Source organism: Corvus hawaiiensis, chromosome 7 (genome assembly GCF_020740725.1).
Source record: "Corvus hawaiiensis isolate bCorHaw1 chromosome 7, bCorHaw1.pri.cur, whole genome shotgun sequence".
NCBI classification, from domain to species: domain Eukaryota; kingdom Metazoa; phylum Chordata; class Aves; order Passeriformes; family Corvidae; genus Corvus; species Corvus hawaiiensis.
This window is the reverse complement of record NC_063219.1, coordinates 33,944,025-33,965,103: the sequence shown is the minus strand read 5'-3', so window position 1 is coordinate 33,965,103 and position 21,079 is coordinate 33,944,025. Positions and strand designations below refer to the sequence as shown.

General features: G+C 38.1%; 1 protein-coding gene across 4 annotated transcripts in view; it reads right to left on the bottom strand.

The window, feature by feature from the left end:
* Positions 1-21,079, bottom strand: part of MGAT5 (alpha-1,6-mannosylglycoprotein 6-beta-N-acetylglucosaminyltransferase) — a 117,016-nt gene that overhangs the window by 64,530 nt on the left and 31,407 nt on the right. For all 4 annotated transcript variants that reach the window (XM_048309675.1, XM_048309672.1, XM_048309674.1 and 1 more), the window contains 2 exons: positions 8,086-8,473; positions 4,015-4,182 (listed from right to left, as the gene is read on the bottom strand). In XM_048309675.1, coding sequence (XP_048165632.1) covers positions 4,015-4,182; positions 8,086-8,323 — 406 coding nt within the window. In that variant the 5' untranslated portion in view covers positions 8,324-8,473. The remainder of the gene's footprint in view (positions 1-4,014; positions 4,183-8,085; positions 8,474-21,079) is intronic.

Genomic DNA, 21,079 nt, shown 5'->3' with positions numbered 1-21,079 from the left:
TTGAGAGTCACCAAATCAGACACTGGTTTGGGTTGGCAGGCACCTTAGAGACCATCTTGTTCCAATCCCCTGCCATGGGCAGGGACACCTTCCACTAGATGAGGTTGCTCCAAGCCCCATCCAGCCTGGTTTTGAATGCTTCTAGGGATGAGGAGTCCACACACAATCTCTATGGACAACTTGTGCCAGTGCCTGACCATTCAAAGAATTTGTTGTTAATATCTAATCTAAACCTGCCCTCCTTCAGCTTAAGGCCATTTGCTCTTGTCCTATCACTCCACGCCCTTGTGAAAAATCCCTCTTGTACCCCCTTTAGGTGCTGGAAAGGGCTCTAATGTCTCCCCAGAGCCTTCCCTTCTCCAGGCTGAACAGCCCCAGTCTCTCAGCCTGTCTTCATTAGGAGAGGTGTTCCAGCCCTGTGATCAAAAGTCAGGATTGAATCGCAAGAAAGTTTGAGTTCACCTACTTCAGAGACAGTTAAGTTACAGTCTGCTAAATCCTCAATAATTTCAGCTACTGTTATCACTTTCTTATCATGAAGGAGCATAATCCAGATGGATTTTCTTCAGATCCCTTTATCTGCCAAAACTCCACACCACCACAGAGTGGTATTTCCATGGCAGATTTCACCACTGCTGCCTCAGTTCTACACCACACTTGATAGCCAGATGCGGAACAACTTAAAAAGAAAAAAAACTTTCTTTCATAACTCGAAACAAAGATAGGTATTTTTTCCAAACTGCTAAACAACTTGATTATTTCCCATGCCAGTGCTTCCTTTTTCTTCTGCTGTCAGGCTCTTTCAGAGAAGTTCCTGCTCATTCCTTCAGGAAGTAGATTACAATGGATTATAAACTCCAGGTTTCAACATGTCCTGGCTCAACTCTGAACTTCCCCAGATTTTGTGGCCCACCTTGCCTTCAGTCAAGACTACATTCTGTTTTGTTGAACACTGTTTAAAAAAAAGAAAAATAATCTTTGATATTTGTTAACTCTATACTTGCAGAGGAGCCTCGGAAGGAGAAATGCTGATTAATCATCATAATCTCTGTTCTTCCTGGTTTGCACATGAGTACTAATTTTTTTTCCATGAAAGTGTTATCAATACTTAAAGTACACAATGAAGAAAAGCTTACAGTATATTCAGATTAGCCAGTCTAGCCTGCCATCATAGTCAGTTTTAAATTGTAAGAAAAATACTATGTTTTGCTCTTGAATTTGTCATTAGCAGCAGTGAGGGTAAACACAGCATAACCACCTTCCTGTCATTCTGTCTTATTTTATCATTCCTATCTACTCCAGTAGTATATAACCTTTACACAAGGTCAGTGAGGACAAAATGCAAATCTCAGGATGATTTGTGACTCCACTCTTTACTACCAAGGTTTACAAGCAGTGTCAATAGATTCCAGGGTGAACATGAAGCCTCACTTATTTCAGAAAGGCTTTCCATAGGTAAAGGGGCATGGCTGTACAAATTACAGGACCGTAGGTCTCAGTGCACTGTAAAATCCCAATCCAGAAACAATAAATGCATGATGTAGCTCTACTGGAAGCAAGACTCTTGTAGGACAGTCTGCTAATGACATTGCACTGTTTCACTGACAAATGAGGCTATAAAATGCTTAATTTACTGCAGAGTTTTAAGCAGCAACTCTTGAGGCATAAAAAAAAGTAAACTCAAGAAGCCTTCAAAAAAGATTACCAAAATTATTAAACATGATGTTAATCAGATGCTCCACAAACACTACAGTTGTCCAGACAGAAAGACCAAAATTACTGACAATAATTAACATGAATTTGTCTAAAGTCAGCATTAAAATATTACAACTACTAGAGAGAGGAAGGGTAATCCTAACATGCTTGCTTTGTGATCACAGTGTAACAGCTGAATGTTATAAAGAAAAGTATTATCTGTATTTGTACACGTACATGTTTCAACTTCAGTAAAATGACAAATTGTTGGGTAACAAAATGCCTTTACCACAATTTTCAGATTACCTCAATTGCTCTAACACAATATACAAGGGATGTTGTTGAAATATTATAGACAAAACCAACACTGGTATTGTAATCACAATGTCCTCACCTAGCTTATTTTCTGAACAATTCCTTCCTAACAGAGAAGATATTTATATTATGATTATGCTGGAATCATATGGCTTCCAGAGTGTGCTGTCAGGAAACTGCCACAAAGGAAGAAGTAGAAACAAGTTTTTCATTTCCATTTGGCTGCCTCTGATCTGAGCAATTGCCACTGATTGCTTCAAATGGATGAAGAGCAGGCACTTAACACAGGGATTAGCTTCAAGCTCTACTCTAACCCTTGGTACTATCCAGCCTGGAGGTACCTGAGCAGTGACATTATCTAGTCATCAGAACAATACATTAATCAAACCTTAAGAAACTCTTACCTAAAGGTTTTTCCTGTTGCTGCTGTTAAACGTTCAGACATTTTAAATTCGGTGTACCAAGAGTCAAAGGTAAAAAACCTGCAGCTCTAATAAGAGGAATTGTGTTCTTTGCCACAGAGCAAGCCTCAGGCAGCACTAAGTACTGCAAACACTGCAAATGGAAAACTCTTACCAGTCTCCTTCAATGTTGCTCCTGAATACCAAAACTGTGAATCTAGCCCACTCCAAGAATAATAAACAACATTCAAATCACCCTAAGAACTGATGAAAGATGTTTCCTATTCAGGTAAGAACAATGAACCTTTGCCTATAAACTTTAAAGCAACAACATGAGTATGCCTGTTCCAATTATCTGCAAGTCTAAGGAAATAACAGCATCAAGTCTCTTTTGTCCAGCTACGAAAGGAAACATACAGGGACGTTTTTCATTTTATATACGGCCCAGAAACTCTTAACAGTGCTGTACTTGCTCACTTTCCATCTCAGTAGAAGTTTTTCCAACCAAGATCTTGTGCTGGATGCTTTGTGGCAGGAACGTGGTTTACCCTGTCAGCACCCTGCAGGTGCTGCACCTCTTCAGGTACTTGTTCCTGATCTGCCTTCAGTTTAACCAAGACAAGACAGATGGGGGGAGGGAAAGGTCTGTCTGACCAAGAGATAACATGACTTTAGCACCCTGGTACAGACCAATGCAGTTAGGACTGAGCAGCTGAGAGCAACTCTGCTGCCATACTGTCTGTCATCAGTCAATCACTCGCAAATCTGCTTTCCTACACTTGTTCCAGTGGCATTTTCCTACCAAAGGTAGCATTTGCTTCTCTATTTTGACCAATTTAAGCAAGTAACACCTTCTCAACAGAAGTATTTATTTTTGCAGGAAACCCAAGGACAGACAAGACATAGGAGCACAGTTATCAACTTATTTGCCAAGTTGCCTTAACTTTTCTGGTCTGTTCTCTTTTTGGGACTGTAAAGATCATCAGACTTAGACCTTCCTATGAGTCAGGACTGCCAGTATCTGTGTCGACTTGGTGGCAGAACAAAACAGTCCATTCATTGAAGACAAAATTAGTGACTTCAAATGTCATCTCAAAACATGTTTTTATTTTAACTGAAGTTACCAGGTAGGTGATCTCTCTGTGTCAAATCCTAAGAGCCATTAAACATTGTAGGGGAAGACATTTTTAAATCATGATGAACAAATATAATAAATGTTTTCTTTCCATTAATAATCAATAATGTGCATATGGAAGAATGGCAGAGTAGATTGATACCAGCCAAAATAGTTAGGCTTAGAGAGAAAAGATCTCCTCAGTTTCATCATTATGAAGTGCAACCATTTAAAGCATGAAGCATCTACTATAAATGGGTAGACTATTCCCTTTAGCAGAGAATTTGATTTTTCTAATGTGGGCAAGTTACCACAGAAGAAAGATCTTCCTCTAAGCTTGGACTTCAGATTGTCATTGATAAAGCTGACTTCAAATTTTGTTTTCTAAGACATTCCAAATATCTAACACTGAAAAATCATGTCATGGTCAAGAGAGAAAAGGTTCAGATTAAACAGCCCATAAATAATTTCAGTAATTGCTGTACACACCTGCTACATTAAGCTTTTCAGCTGCTCCTAAGCTGGGAGCAGAAGTGGTAGTATTGTTGGTCGAGTTTGCTCCTGTTCCATTAAGTACAAGATTTTCCACCTTGGACTCCAGCTTCCCAATGCGCTGCAAGATATTATCCAACAGGACAGCAAGTGTCTTCTTCAAATCTGCAAATGAAAAGTTAAACTGCTTAATAATGCAATACACACTTGTCAGACAGAATCAGAAAATAGATACAAGAATGAGACTGGAGATAAATATATCTAGAGAGAGAGAGAGAAAGAGAGAGGGAGACTTTCTCAGTGCAAATCTTTGCTATTACCAGCTCTATACACTCATGTTCCCTACTTTGTTCAGCCTAAGATACAAGTTTCCCTGGCCATGGAACTTGTCAGCCTGTCTATTTAACAAAGTACACTGCAACTCATATAGATACCCACATTCAAGGTGAAATGTGAGTCTTTATGGGAACAGAAAAATGCTTGGTTTGCAATGGCTCAAGTAATAAGAAGCTGCTTAAATAATAGAGAGCCTAAACCTAAATCCGTAGTCAAGCACCATCAGAGGAACAGTCTGTTAATACTCAGTCACGAAGGGAACAAAAATCCCCTTCCCAGAAAGGACAGCTTTGAGCCAGCACAAAAACCTTCTCCTGCATCTCCTCCACATAACCAGCGTCTGAACTGGCGAATTAAAACAAACCAAAAAAAAGTTAAGCTCAACCTTTCTGTTGTATTCACAAAACACCAAAATCATGTTTCCTTTCTTCAGTCTGTTGGTGATTGTCTCTGTTTGGTCTGACACAGCACTTCCTTGGCATGGAAAGCAATGAACAGTAACAGGAATTTGCATATCAAATGACAAAACGGAAAGAGTTCTCTGATATTTTTTTCCTTGGCTTTTATTTTGTTCAGATTCCTTGAAGGAACACAAGACAGTTTGGCAAGTTAAAAGAACTGTGGGCAAGAGGGGAAAACTAGACCACTATCAGATTAAACTCTGTAATTATAATGGCAACAAGCCAAAAAAGACACTATTGTCCTTTGTTCATTTATCCTTGTAAAGACTAAAGAATTTGGTATGAGAAATTTACATTATTTTTCCATTTAATTACATAAAATAATTGCATGTGTACTAGTATAATATATTTTCTGTTTTACACAACTTTAGAATCATCTGTAACAGAAAACTTCCCCATACATCCGTTGTATTTTTGCCACGTTCATTCTGTGCTTTTTTTATTTTTCCCACGACTATCTCAATTCTTATGCAAATGAGAGACTAAATAAGGAAATGCTATTACTTTTGAAAACTCATAATTCTTTTCTCCAAATGAGAGTTATATTTATTCCTTGGTGCCATAAAGAAAGCCTTTCTCATTGTTACTGTGTTTTCCTCTGTCCCGAAAAGATCAGAAGATGGAATCTGAAGCACTAGTCCACACATTCGGACTATTTTAAACAGGGTCCAGAAGTCATTTAATGCCATAGTGTGCAGAAGAAAAGGGAAGAATGGACTTAACATGAACAAAACCACAGTACAGAAGGAGGAAAAAAATCTAGGAAAAAAAGTAGTAAAAATAATTTAGGAAACAGTGAGGAAGAAACATAACTTACATAAAGGCATACACAGATCAGAAAGACAGAAAAGGTAAAAATGTATTATTTTTTAGTTCTGATACCAAAACACTGATATGAGAGACAGCTTGTCAGAACAAAAAGGCAAGTGGAGGCTAGTTTGAGAAGGGGAGGGCAGAAGCACAGATTCATAGAATTTTTGTAAAAGAACTCTTTACTGCTATAAAGAAAAATCCAATATTCACTGTGTATATCTGAACTATAACTTTTGAAAGGAAAATGTTTGATCCACCTACCTGACAGGTAGAAAGAAAAAGTGAGAAAGTAAACAAGCTGTGCAACCACAATAAGGAATGACTGAAAACCTTTCAGGTGGGTAAAAGCAGCCAAATGAAGTAAACATTAAATTTATTCCTGAACATGGAAATCATGACTTTGCTCACTTAAAGCAATCAGAGGATAACATTAAGAAAAATAAAAAGGCTAAATAAGCAAGAGCAATAATTTTCACAGAATACTGAAGAAACCTCTACCAATTATTATTAACATCCATCATTAATGTGCTTATTTCTGAAAAGCTAACCTGATTATTTGCTGGCAACAAGTCATTTGGTATGCCAAACAGGACAAATTAACTTATTAAGTAATTACCTTACCCAGTTTCATAAAGTATTATTTAATATGGCGTTATTCACTCATCAGAGTGCTTTTCCCTGAAATATTTCAAATAACTGCATTACCATTATTTTGTGTCTTTCCAAACTACTTTGTTAAAAACACCTGACCAAACTTAAATTTTAAGTCTTTAATCTTAAAAATCTTCTCAGCCATGGACTTGAAATTTCTACGCAAACCTTATCTTTCCCTTCACAGAAGTGTTAGAAAGTTATTTCACCTGCTTCCAAATGCAGTTTAACTTCTCCTCAGGATCTTGACCAGTGTTTGGAGGCAAGTCAACTATTCCTCAGCAGGATTTGGAACAGGAAATTAATGCCACAGGCAACAAGCTGCAGGGGGAACTTAGCTTATGGATATCTTGTACCCATATTAATGCAGTTACCTTCAATATCTGCAGCCAGATTGTTTGGGGTTTGTTGTCCATTTTCTTCAATTCACCTACCATCAAACACCCTTGGCACAGTAACAGGACACTGGTGATGGCTATACAGCAGATAAAGTTTTGTTTTGAGCCTAGTCACACAATCCTCTAGGGATCTCTACTTGCTTGGACAGCCTCAACTCAAGTATTGATCTAGTACCACTGTTTTGCTTGTGTTGCTTTGTAAGGCTACAATTCCAGTATAGTTCAACATGCAGCCACAAACGTGGAGGTACAGAATAAGAGCACGTTGTTATTCAAGCAATGAAGCAATATAATTGTTAGCTGTGTTGGGGAAAATAATCTCAGGCTTACAGGCAAGCAAAAGCACACAAACTCTTAAGATTTGGTTTTTAGAGGAAAAAGGAGTGGTGACAGAAACAAGACACAGAGAGAACCTTCCAGGAGGATGTTTTCATTGCATGAGCCAAAAAGTACAGAGCATTAAGAGAAAACTAGAGAAAAAGGTGCAGCTTTTCTATCTATCTGTTGCATCCTAGTCTGTATTCTTTGTCTAAGCATACAAAAACTATCTACTCAATTTCTTCAGAGCTGAATATTAAGACAACTATAAAAGAAAACAAATCTAGATGACTAGTTAGTTTTCCAGACAGCCTGGAAGTGCATAGGTAAGTAGGAAAGAAAGCGAGTCTAAAAACTGCTAAACAAGTAAGGTGTATTATGTGATCTTAACAGAATGGAAAGGAACAACACGTAACCTGAAATTTGATTATTTTATTTAGTAATATTTTCTGGTAATAAGCTTCATTCTTTTCTGCTTGCTTTGTCTGACACATGCACAAAAACTTAACTCTCCTGTACAAACTGGAAGAGAATAAGCATTAAAACCTATTGCCAAAAAAAGCACTTAAACTCACAGAGTTTTCCGCCCTGAGGCAAATAGGATATATTTAAGCTTAATTTAAGATTATACCAGATAAGTAAACTTAAACATGAAGTAAATTGACTGAACAAAGAAGTTAAATGGGAAAGAAGAAGAAATAAATATAGCAAGTCTCCATTTTATAACTAAGGCAAGTTTTTCCACAGGGAATTTCTTAGATCACTGAAACGAAAACTGAAAAGCCTCCCAAGTTTCTTGCAAACACCAAAAAAGTTTTTTAAAACTGAGTTCTAACAAATAACATAAGGCATATTAGATAGAGCTACTAGACAGATGTAATAAAAATTAGCTGACAGCTTCATTTCCAAATGATTGGAAACATAAAATTTGTCCCACTTCATACTTACAAGGGAAGAGCATTTTCTCCATCTGTACAGAAAACACACAGGGTAAAGTACTGCCAATTGAGCGGCATTATGAAGTAAAATGTTTGGACAACTGAGGAGAAAGCCTTAATCAGATTATCAAATAACCCAGAGAACACACTTACCATATGCTGTCACTGTCCCAACATAAGGCCCATCAACAACATTTTTATTTTCTTCAGCTAACGCTTTGATGTATCTTTTGCTGAGATCCAAAATTTGCTCACGCAGGACTGAACTGCTTTCGTGTTGTGTTTGTTGCTGAATAGTAAAATGCAGAAGCATCATTCCCCAAATAAAACCAAATGTCACCAGAAAAAAGCCAAGTTTCTGAGAGGACAGCTTCCATGGAGAGAATGCCATGATTCCAACAGCTCCACACAGTTACTACAAAGGTTCCTAAAGCATGAAGACAAACAGCAAGTTCATGGTCCAGGTATATAAATATCACAGAGCAGGACTCAGTCTTATTCCAACTCCTTTGTCAACACATATCTGTATTTCAGTTCCATCCTGTTGCAAGAGAAGAGAAAAAAGCATAGTTAGCACACCTGAAGTTTTTACTGGCCACACTAGCTCTTCCCTCTAAGTGGTACAAACCAGGAGTAGACAATATGCTTGCTTTGTAAATGCTTAATTTGCATATCTCATCATTGTACTGGAGTAGCCAGAGCAAAAAGAAGCTGAGAAAAGCACTGGAAAGACAACAAAGGAGGAGCGATGCACCTGAGCAGGAGGAGAACATCTCACAGGATCTGGATCAAATTCCCTGCCTGAAGAGGTTTCTAAGGTGTATTTCAAAGTAGGGCTGCTGTTACATATTTATTTGTGTGTGTGCATGCAAAACTTTGCAATGTTGCCAGTGCAGCAATTTAAGACAATTCTCAGTGTAACTCAGTTCTCAGAAAACAAGTAATTTTAGCTGGCAGTGACACTGCTCGGGGTTCCTGGCAAGAGCTACAGCATATGGCTAGATAGGTGATCAGGAAATCAGACTCCCTCAGGGGTAAAGAGGAAAGAAGAAATCTACATTATTTAAGCCAATACACTCTCGTGGCTTCCACTGCAAGCAGTTGGGAGGCTGCAATAATGTCCTGCTCATGTGTGGCCTCTGCTGTGCATAGTTACTCCTCATCCATAAAACATCCTCCAACAAGTTTGCTCTTTGCAACTAAATTGAAAACACAAACTTCTGAATGCTGCAACACGTCTTTTGTACATAAACTAATATTCTCAGAGCTTTCCATACACAAGGGAGAAAGAATTGTAATAAAGGCCTTCAAGATACAGTAGGACCAACTTTTCAAGGTAAACTTAATTATAAAATCTGGCATAAACAATCCAAAGGCAAGAAATGGTCTGTGATGAGAGTTAGAGGACGGGTCCTTAGCTTAAAGTCCAACTAGAAGGGATGTAATTAAAAGGTAATAAGTGTAACCTATCATGTTAGAACACAGATTTGGTAAAATGTTATCCTTTTAACTTCATAATGCTCCCAGACAGGATTAGAGAACATAATGTTCCCTTCCATTCTGCGCTTGCACAGATAATGCAGATGTTGCTCTGCCTTAATAGGATAATTACTCAGATGCCCAGTGCTCCCTGCTTGTTAAAATTCCCTATGGATCTTCTGCTTCCAGCTGAACCAGGAGTTTTGCAGCAGGACACAAATACTTTTGGAGCATTTATCTTCAACATGTCTTGAGTGTGCACATTTCACATCACTGATTGACTGCAGAAGTGAAGGTGCATTACTTGAACTAAAAGCAGGCAAGGGAGACACTGTCCTGCGCACTCATGTTGCTAAAAGAACAATCTGCAGGCATCTTTTGCTTAAGGAGGAATGGGGCAGAGAAATTAACTGCAAGTACAATGAAAAACATCATAAAGCCCTCAAGCAGACTTTTTTCACACAGAAAGTATCTCAGTAAAGAAAATGAACAGTCTCAACAGGGAAAATTAAGGACTCTGTTTAATGATGTACCCCATACATTTCAGTTAATTTTCCAAAAAATGGCAGGGAGAAGTTTTACTTCTTTCTGTTTATTTAACTATAGCCTTGGGATATTTTTGGGCTGACTGAATAGTAGAATATTGTTATTTCATTAAAAACTGAAAGTTTTACTATTCTTTTGCAATATGGGGTGCGATAAAATATAGAAAATTCCATAGTTTAAAATAACATCACAACTTTAAAAAGAAATCTAAAATATTCAAGATAAACTCCCTCAGTGACTTAACTTTAAGTAAGCACTGACAGCATCCTCTACAGCAATAAGATCTGTAGTTAAACAGTCAGTATTCCTTCCCCAATTACCACTTGTTTGTGAAGCAGAAAACACTGAATAAGAAAGTAAACCTATCACCACCATATTTTAACAGACAAGTGTTAATGATTATTTATGACTAGTTGTTTAGGGAAAAAAAACAACCTCTGAACATAATTAACACTAAAAACAGCAATTAAAAATGCAAGTATTCCACAGTCTTCTTTTTAAAGTTCTAGAACTGAAACAAAGATGCTATAAGAAACAGCATAATGACACTGAACTATGAGAATGATTGACTTAAACAGAGCTGTTGACTTTTCTGTTCTATTTATCAACAGAAAAATAAATCTTAAATCCACTCAAAAACAGTAAGAAGGTCGACAGCAAATATTAAGCTTTTGCCATAAGAAAGGACTAAAATTCATTGACAGAGAGAAGAATGGCCCCCACTATTTCAACAAACAGAAAACCCCAAACCCAAATGTCACCAACCAGCCCTATTTTTCCACAAGCAATTCCAGTGGCCAGCAACTTGAGTGCTCAACAACAGGTAGTTAACTAATTAACTTTACAGCACTGCTGGTGGCCATGGAGGTTTATAACGTGCACAGCAGAATCCCTGTGCTTCCCAGCCCTTCCATGGCCAGCTGAACTGATTTTGGTATATATTTAATCCCAGATTTGACAGCTGTCAAGGACTGCAACACAACTATTCCCCAGTAAATGATTACCACATACCTATAATGAGTCATTATTTGGTATCTAAGTGGACAGTGGACAGAAGATATCAAGGGGTGATGTGGAATGCATGAAGACAGCAGCACAGAAATGTCTCTGTATATTTCTGTTTTGACAGGAAATTAATAACTGAACTGAGCAAGAGCTGAAGCAATAAACACACATTTGTCTACTATAATCATTGATGGATTTTGACTGACAAATTATCTCTCTGCCCATACCAAGACATTCCAAAACTTCAGGTGGTGGTATATTTCCCTTATTCTCCTGCACACCTAATAAATGTTCCCAAAGGAGGCAATCCTGTTAACTAGTAAGGCATTTTCCTAGTCTAGTCTCCAGACACACATATCTGAAGAGGATATGGGAACCTCTAAAGAATGACAGGTGCTTTTTTTGCACCCACTCCCCACCCCTTTTTTAAGCTTTGGAAAGATGTGGTCCCACTCTAAGACATCTCTTGAAATAATTCCAGCCACCCTCTGGAAACTGGATGTTACAGTGTGAGTTTGTTTGTGAAACTGTTAGGAAGAGAATTCCTCCTGACTTAGTCAGAACAGCTAGTGTACAAAAACTAAACAGAAAGTGTGAAGAACAGGATGAAAGTGAAAGGATATACGAGGCAAGAACACTTCTAATAAACAGCATCTTTGTTATGTTCTTTCTCAAATTCAACTCTAACCAGCCAAAATCCCACCACAACTGAAACAACATACTGGGGGATGGAAGGAAGGAGGTTGTTTGGGGTTTTGGGGGTTGTTTTTAAACAGTCTAGTTACATCTTCTGTGAAAAACATGCCACAATTTACAACACAACTGCCCCTACCCTGAACAAAAACGATTCACTTATTTCTTTGAAAAAGGGCTAACCTTATACCCATTTACACAGGCACAAGAATTTTAAAATACTAAAAGTACTATTATATAGCTTCATTAGAAACACATTTTCTCTATTCTGTATTTAATAAACCCCTGTTCAACAGCTGGTCAGTTCACTAGTTAGAGAGGATAACATTACCATGCTGATGTCATTGGTATAGAAAAAACCTCACACTATTAAGAATCATCTCAGATAAGTATTCCAATGTTAAAGTGATCCATTGTACATCAGGGGTGAAAACCACACATTTCACATTTCTCCACATTGTAAGATTTAATTTTTTTTTTTTTTTTTTAATGCTCAAATTAGAGTACAAACAGCTCATCTTCATGTGAACAGATTTTGGTGACACATATCCACGTATTCCTCTTTAAGTTTTAAAAAGGAGAATTAATCATCTACAAGAGATTAAGCAAAGTCTCTTTATAAGTATGTACATAGACCCAGCTTGATATTCTCTGTCCAATCTGTACCTATATTAGAAATAGTACTTAGGGTAAGCTTGGAATACCACTATCCTCAGGATACTCAGGATTAAATCAGGATACTCAGGATTAAACTTCATCAGTTGAATGCACCGTTCATCGGTAGTTACACAGTTCTAAAACCTTAATTGTCTGTAGTCAAAGAAGAAGCTTTTGCACCCAAAAAACCAGCAGCTTGAGTGGTATTTAATTATTAGTTTGTTACAAACTCAAACATAAGCAACATTACACATGATGACTAGTAAAAAATTTATATACATTTTTGTACCAAGTGGCTCAGTAAAAATAGTATTACCACTGCCAGGAAAAGGTTTGCATTCCAATGCCAAACATGCAAGCCCCAAATTCTGACCTTTTATGCTTAAGAAATTATTCCAGGAACAATTGTATGAGCTAGAGCTGTGCACCAGGTGCCTCTTGTTACAGCAAACAGCTTAGATATTAGATAAGAACCAAGGGCTGGAAAACACGGGCACAGGTCAAAAGGAGAGGTCCCAAAACTGTGAGCTACTCAGTGATGGTCAATCACTAGTCACTGATGGGGTGTAACCCTGAATTTTGGAAAAAAAAATCTGCTTTTCTTTTAATAGGAGCAAAAGCTGAAAAGGAGGCATAGGATTGCTAAGCAACAAGAAAAGGCACCTGTGACAGGCCCGTCAAGGCCTGTGGCACCAGTTCTGTGGTACCTTCTGCTCACAATTTATGGTGAGACTTTTACAGACTAATTGCTTTGACTGTGCAGTGGTAATGAGCAGGAATGAGTACAACCCAGCCTTTAGCAACTTTAGCAGTTTTAAAACTGCTTTGTTTCATCAGCCTTCTAAACCTTCAGTCACAGCAATCTCTCATTCTCCTCTTACATATATCCATCCAGACACAAACAATGTGTATTCAGATGCAGCCTCATGCCACCCTGCCTGACTCTCCACAGTTTTATTGTCTCATAAGAGCACCTCCAAGAGGTGCTCTTAAACTCCTCACATCAGGATCCTAATGAAAATACTGACCTATTTTCCAGATTGTTTCCTGAAGAGGGCAAGTTGCCCTTCTGTTTGCAGCTGTTTGATTCTGTAGGACAAGTTGTTACAGACCAGCCAAGGACAAACATCAAGACGTGACCCTCCTCTATTCTTACCAAGGGCGTGTTAACCTAAAAGCTGATGATAATTCAAGTGTGAAGCCAGTGGGCTGCCAGCACACAGGGTGAGTGAAAACACCTGCCATATCCCTGACCTCCTCTGCTAAGGGATGCCAGGAGTCATGCCTCATGCAGAAGCTGATGCAATACATCCTAAAATGGATAGGCAATACTCTAAAACCTCTTTTCTAGGAGTAATGAGTCCAAACTGGGAGTGCTACGTTTTAAGAGTTTAAGCCAGACAAACTTCCAGTATACATAAACTAGAATTCCAGGCTGATGTTAACCACAGCCTTCTACTTCAGCTGCATTGCCTAAACAGATGTGCACCATAACTCAACTGAATGCAAATTAATGGATTTCCTGGTATTGCAGTTGTTTATTCCTGCGGGAATATCGCAGCTGGTGTCTCACCCCAGCTGGCCAATCTGTGTTCTGAAACAGTGCAGTCTGTGCTGTGATTGTGAGATGTTGGCTTCCCTTAGTCCTTTTGGAGGCTCAATCTACCTTTCCTTCTTTCAAAACACAGCATTAACAATGGGATAAGCTACAGCCTCCTACTTAATGCAGGCGAGTGAAATCAAAGAACAGTCACATGCTCTGTTGGTAGAAGATAAGACAGGATCAGAGAAGAGAAAAAGAAGCCTGATTTCTGATAAGATTACTTGCATTTAGACACAATGTGTGCTCATACCATTGTCAAGTGTCTTTGTACCACACACATTTTGACTCCAGTACTGACACTGCAATTAATTAACCAATATACTTAGGAAACATACTCCACTAACATTAAACTATCCACACCTAAACAAAACTTAGGGTCCTCAGTTACAAGGAGCGTTCAGAAGCAGTTTAGCTGCTGTTCAGCCACTGACCATGTCAAATGCATAAAGCAGAGGTCAGACAGCAGGACAACCAAAGGCCAAATCCACACCTGCTCAGGGTGCCACATGCTGTATCCTGCCTGACTGGGTCACAGAAACAAAAGAACATTCATTTCAATAGATCAAGTCATAAATTTGAAGGCACCTCAAAGCATTTTTGTTAATTCTAAAATAAACTTTCTTCATTCAGTTGTGATCAGTCCAATAAAAGTCACCTTTTCTGATAGAAAAGGTGATAGAATGTCCTGGAAGGAGCAGAAGCATACCATCAAAGCTGATAATACTAACCCAGATCTGCACGTCCTAAGGCTAGGTGAGGGCTTTCAACTGATTGAAGCTGTACATGTTCCCTACACACCTCACAGGCTCCTCAGGAAGAAGAGGTAGCTGAAAAAATCATGCAACTATACCAGATTTATGCACACATTTGCTAACTACACATTTTATAATTTACATTCCTTAATATAGAAAATAAATAAATGCATGAAACCATTTCCCTTAACTGTATTATGGAGTCTTGGTTTTGCTGTTCCTTCTGCTGCTCAATGTTATTTTCAGCAATGTTTCTGCCAACCCATTCTCTTCCTCTAGCTGACAGATGTCACTGTGTCTTCTCGCTCACCGCCCATCTACAGCTGATGTGGCACCATGTACTGTGCCTGAAGAGGCAATTTGGGGTGTAATCCCATGAAGTGAGAAAAGCAAAACAACACTGGGTCACAACAGAAGCAGCAGGACAGATGGACTGAGGGAGAATAAGAGTATAAATACTCCAGGTTTGGGGTTTTTTTAGGTTGGGGAGCCACGTTTGCTTTTGTGCATGTGCATGTAGTACAAATTGGCAGGAGGTGGTGGGATGAAAGTTGAAGGAAGGGAAAGCAGTCTCTGATAAGGTGCCATAAAAACAAGTAAATATTCATCTTGAGCAAGCAGCTTTCCTTCTCTTTCAAAAATAAATTCCCCCACTTAGAAACAATTTGGGAGGCATCCCACCTTAATTCCCTCATGTGGGTCTGTGCTTTCGCAGAGCACTCTGAAGTGTTTCCAGTTTTCTACCTAGCACATCACTTGCTGTAGTTCAGTCCTACAGAAATTAAATCATCTGATGTTCTTCCTTTCATGCAGTTTGCTTACTGTGATACTTCAGGGAGGAAAGAGCAAAAAAGGGGAGAACACAGCAGACGAAGGGAAAAAGGATTAGAGGAAAATCCATAAGGAAAAATCCTTATGCATTGAAATCCTTATGGTACACATACTTTTTACTGGTTAGAAATGCTCCAAGCAATGCATTTAAGAACATAATCACAAACTCACTGGATCTTTCTATAAACCAAATGAATGTTAGGACTAGGAATAGGACTTCAGTGAACTTCAAAAAATCAGAAACATTCCTGACCTTGAAGAGGCAAAAGAAGTGTACATTTTTACAGCCATTTACAGTCAAAGGACAGGGAATATTAATAACCTTCATCTTGCTGCTGCATTAAAACCATATGCCCAAAATAGCATTTTCTCACTGAAAAGAACATTTTGGTCAGCATGCTGACCGAGAGATTAAGAAACAGTTTTTGGTTTTTTCTGGGTTTCGGTTGAGGGTTTTTTTGCAAGAAAGTAACTTACAGAGCCTGAGAGTCCCAGTCATCATCTACAAAATCCCTAAAACCAGTGAAAAAAGTCTCCATGAGACATGCTTTCATGGCTTCAAGAGTCCCTGAAGTCCACTGCACAAACAAACCTTTAAGCAACTTCATTAATTTTAACGAATTTTATAAAAGGACTCATGGCCAATAAGTTTTATCATATTTCTAGTGTGCATAAAGTACATTTATTTTTCTCTTCCCCTTCTTGCAACTCCCCTCACTCAAAGACTAATATATGACATCCTCTTATGTCATTCTCAATTTTACATTTGGCATTTGGCCTCTGAAGTGCAAAACCCATGGCACCTGCAGAGAAGCAGGGCCTCACACTTTTCAGATCACCTGGATGATCTCCAAAGTCATGAGCAAAACATCCTTGGTTCCTCCACAGCAATCCCATGTGTGCTTCTGGTAATGCTCTCCCATTTCTTTAGGGCACAGGGTATCTGTGCAAGAGCAAGAGCTGCAAGCATTGCTATGAACTTATGCAGAAAACTTTATTTATTTTTAATGAATAATAAAATTAACTTCAGCTTATAATCAAAGCAACCAAATTATGAGGTACGCCAAGAACAACTAGGTTTATTATATAGAAATTGGATCCATTAGCTAATTTCTTGTGTCAAGCTGATACTCCAGGCTCCAATCTCACCCTCTGCTATTAACCACAAATCAGCCTGTTACATCACATCTTGTGGTCTGTCCAAGAGGAAAAACAAGCAACTCTCAAAAGGAGCTCTGTCCAACTCTCAGAGGAAAGTCAAAACCCTCTTTGTATTCAGCAAGAAAGCTCTCATCAATGTGGATGCCCAGGTATCATCTCCCTGTCGAATCCATGGTCAACAAACTAAATGCAGTCTTCAGCAATTGTGCTGGACCCCAGACAGACAGCCAAAAATAAATACAAGTTCCAAGGAAAGATCCAAACATGTTCATGCTCAAAATACTCACTACACCTTATGAAAAAGTTTTTCAAAAATAGAAAACAGATAATATAGAATATAAGTACATCTGTGTAAAAGAGTTAACTTTCTTGAATTTTCTACCATTTGTTGGGAATTGTAGATAATCAAAACAAAAATAAATTCTCATTAAATTGCATTTAAGTTAATTTTTGCTACAGGTTTCTACACACAAACTTTTTGCAAAGGACAAACACCAAGGGAAAAAACAGCAGAGTCATATTAAAATAGAGGAAAGCAGAAATAAATATATAGAAATTTTTTATGTTCGTGCTATTAAACACGTGCATATCAGATCACAGGGAGGACAAAAAAAAGTAAACAGCTAAGCTAAACATTAAAAAATGTTCAGAAATATTTATCTTTTGTTGCTTTAGAATTTCTTGAACTTGGGTCAAAGTATAACATTTCTTCCAATGGATTTGTTCTTGGCAAGCATATTGAACGCATTCCAGCCTATGTGGCTAGACAAATGGCTGAAACTACAAGCTGCATCTCCAGAGTAAAAAATTTAATGGAATTAAAATTTCAACACTGTCACCTGTTTGGAAGCAACAGTGCTGCTGATTATTCCATCACTCTGCATTTAGGACCTTTGCTTTATTATTGAAAGGATGAAATTGTAATTTGCTTCATATCTAATTCAAAAGTTAGTAGGGCAGCAAAATATTTTTAACCTCTTTCCTGCATATATCCTGTTGCTCAACACTGATATTTGTCAACAGCTGTTACCACCAAAGATTAGAGAAGCACTTATAATTGAAATGAAAGAATGAAAACTGCCAATGTTTCTAATTTCTCTTTGTAAGTAGCAACAATCTGTCACACAGAGATGTTAAAATATTTAAAGGGACATAAATGGAGTTCTGTACATGTGCAATGAAGCCCGGTTAGAAACGTACAGTCACAGGACTTCAGAGCAACGGGCTTGAAAATAATGTCAGAGGAAGCATTAGACAAAAGTTTCACTATCTACACAGTTCTGATCCATCCATCCGGCCACAAGAAAACAGTAATAACATGAGACTTCAAAAAAAAAACCTCTCTGCACATGATTCTCGCAATGCTGCTATGCATTTTAAAGCTTTGTGAGAAAGTACAACAAATATTGAATGACAGTATTTTCAAAGGAGAGCCAGTGAGGGCAAGCTTGACCACATTCTAACTTGTCACTGACTATAACCACTGCACTGCTGGGAGGGCATCAGCTTTCCAGCCATCTGCAGGATCTAATAAACTACACAAGTTTCCTTTGCAAAAGAATGAGCTGTACTTAGTTTATCGTAGGGCACAACTTCTGAACTATTTTGAGTAGGTGGAAAACAGCCTCCCCTCTTTCAGCATCCCTAGACAGCTGTAGAACAACTTGTACTGGCAAACTCTGAGGAATAGCTCTGTTTCAGCTGTAGCTCTAACAAAGCTAAATGGGGAAAAAAAGAAAGAAGTGCCGGGTAGAAAACAGCCGGCACAGGCAGCAGAAGGAAAATGAATTAGTAATAGGCCTTTGTGGTTTCTCTCCAGACTACTGCTAGGCAGGGAGAGGCAGGACAACACACAAGCCCACTACCACGATAAAAAATAATGTGAAAATGTCCTAGCAAGCAGCATGGGTTTCTGATATGATGTTTTACACAAGACAGTACTAAAGGATGCATACAGAACCCCCTAAGCTCTCCTCATTGCTTATACCCCATCATTAACAGCAACGTTCCTCTTTTTAGCCTCTCTCACTCCCAGGTTTTCAGGTTCTCTAGATAGTTATAATCTACTCAAAAAAGCTATTTCATCTGCTGTTTCTGGTCCACAGTGCAGTAATGGCTTGGGTAATGAACTTCCTTTAATGCCTCAGTGCTTTTTATAAATAATCTTAATTACTAGAAAGGCCTCCTTTCCAAAGCATACTTTGTTGAAGCTATTATCAATACTCCCATTCAAGGTTTGGTAGCAAAAGTAGCTTCATTTTCAGTGCTGAAAGCAAATCTTTATTCCCCCTGCAATGCAGTTTCAAAGTAAATGTACGTTAACATCTTGGAAAATTTAATTATTTACAATACTGAATGCTTGAATAGTCATGAGTTTCCTCTTCCTTCTCCAAGGTTCTAGTTCAACTCAAATAGGAAAGTTATCCTTAAGTAGACCAGAAAATAAAGTCTGAGGTCTGTCTTTAATAGATAGAATCACACCTTATCTCTTGAAATCTCTATTTGTGTGAGCAAATATCACAGCAGAACAGGAATACATCTGCAAAAGAACCCAATAGGTTTTGAGGATGTGACATTCACACCAAAAGCATTTAAGCTCAGACGTGTGGGTGTCAATACTGGGAGGATGGTGCTGTGGATTGTATCTATTCTGGTTTTAAAGATGAAATACCAACCATTTGAGGATATCACTTGCATTCCTGGAATATTTTCATTACAGAGCAACTCAATTTGTGCTCTCCAAGAGTACTCCATTAAATATACATATATATCTATATCTATATATCTATATATCCATGTGTTACCAATTCACTTCCAAAAGCATGCCTCATGCAAACCTATGTTTGAGAACATGTTAAACTTCTCTGAGCTACAACACTCATATTCATGTTATAGATATGCATCAAGGAAATCGCCAAGGAAGTAAACTCATAAATCAATTGCCTGTAGTTCTTCTCTCAAGCAACATAATGCAATTCGTAATGTTAATGGCCAAGAAGATATACAAAACCCCTATCGCTTCCTTTACACACATTTTGGTTATAGATCAGCACACAATTGCAGATTTACTGAGACTGAACACACTTGAAAATAGTTTGGCTCATGCCTGACTGAGCTATAACTTTATCAAAAAGGGTTTCTTGTGTTCCTGCAGCTCTGTAACCTGCTAAGGCTGCCCACACCAGCTATGCTCCATTTTACAGCCCCCTAACCACTGCAACAAAATGCAAATACTGCAAAGATGAATACCAATTCAATTTTCTGCATTTCACTTTTTTCCACCAACTCTTCTGATTCCCTATCTTCCCTTACTGTACAAGCAGAGGCTTACTCAGCCAGCTATTAGTTCACAGAAAGCTTGTAGAAATTTCACCACTGGTTTGACTGAAATTCCAATGGGAATTGGAAGTATGAAGGAAAAAATTGGATGACTGAAAGAGCCTTGTTTCTTTGGGAAATCAGAATAGAATAAAATTAAAGAGGCAGAAATTTTGTATTCACACATTCTAGGTATAACAGATTACAGATAAATAATTATCATCAATAGGAAAACAAAGCTCAGGTCTTCCTTTTAATTATGAACAAGAACTTGTTAATGTCATCAGCATCTCACTGATACAGTAACAGATGAAATTTCAAAATAGCAGATAGGAGAAGAAAGTTGTAGAGAAATCAATAGGTAAACTTGAAAATCTGACAAGTGGGGAAATCACTGTAAGAAACACAAAGTATTAAGCTGGTAAAGAAACTGAAAGGTGAGGAAGGGAGAAGAAAAAAAAAAAAATGCCCTGAATGAGGCAAGAAAATATTTAAATGCAAGTCTAAGAGAGAGTAAAGAAAAATAATGTTAAGCAGATGAAAAGGTACTAAAAAGAGCAGCCTGACAGACAAGGGCTACACAAACTGAATGGCTGAATACACTGGGTCAGGCAAGACCAAGAAAACACAGAACATGAAATAATGCTAAATCAACATTGCGAGGGATTTGCCAACAGACACAAAGGCGACTACAAGTGCAAGTGGCAAAGCATAACTAATAAGCTTCCACACACAAATGGGACTTTAACTATTGATAGAGAATACAGTTTGCTTGTCAAAAGTTATCGCTGTTTCCTGATACACTTCAGCTGCTAAAACTTTCATCTTGAGTGAGAAACAGGTGGAGCTTTTAGGTTATGAGAAAGTCACAAACAGTGACTAGAACTTCCTATTTCAACACCTTCCTTAAATAAAATATTTAAGATAATGGGAAAGTCGTTCAGAACTATTCCTCAATATTACCATTAGTCTTATCAATATATCAACTTCACCAAAAAATTAACTTCTCATAGGGTAAGCTCTCTATGCAATTTATCTTCCAAGCACTTGCATCGATTCAAACCATAAGCACCCAGTCCTTGGTAAATAGGGTTTATTTCAC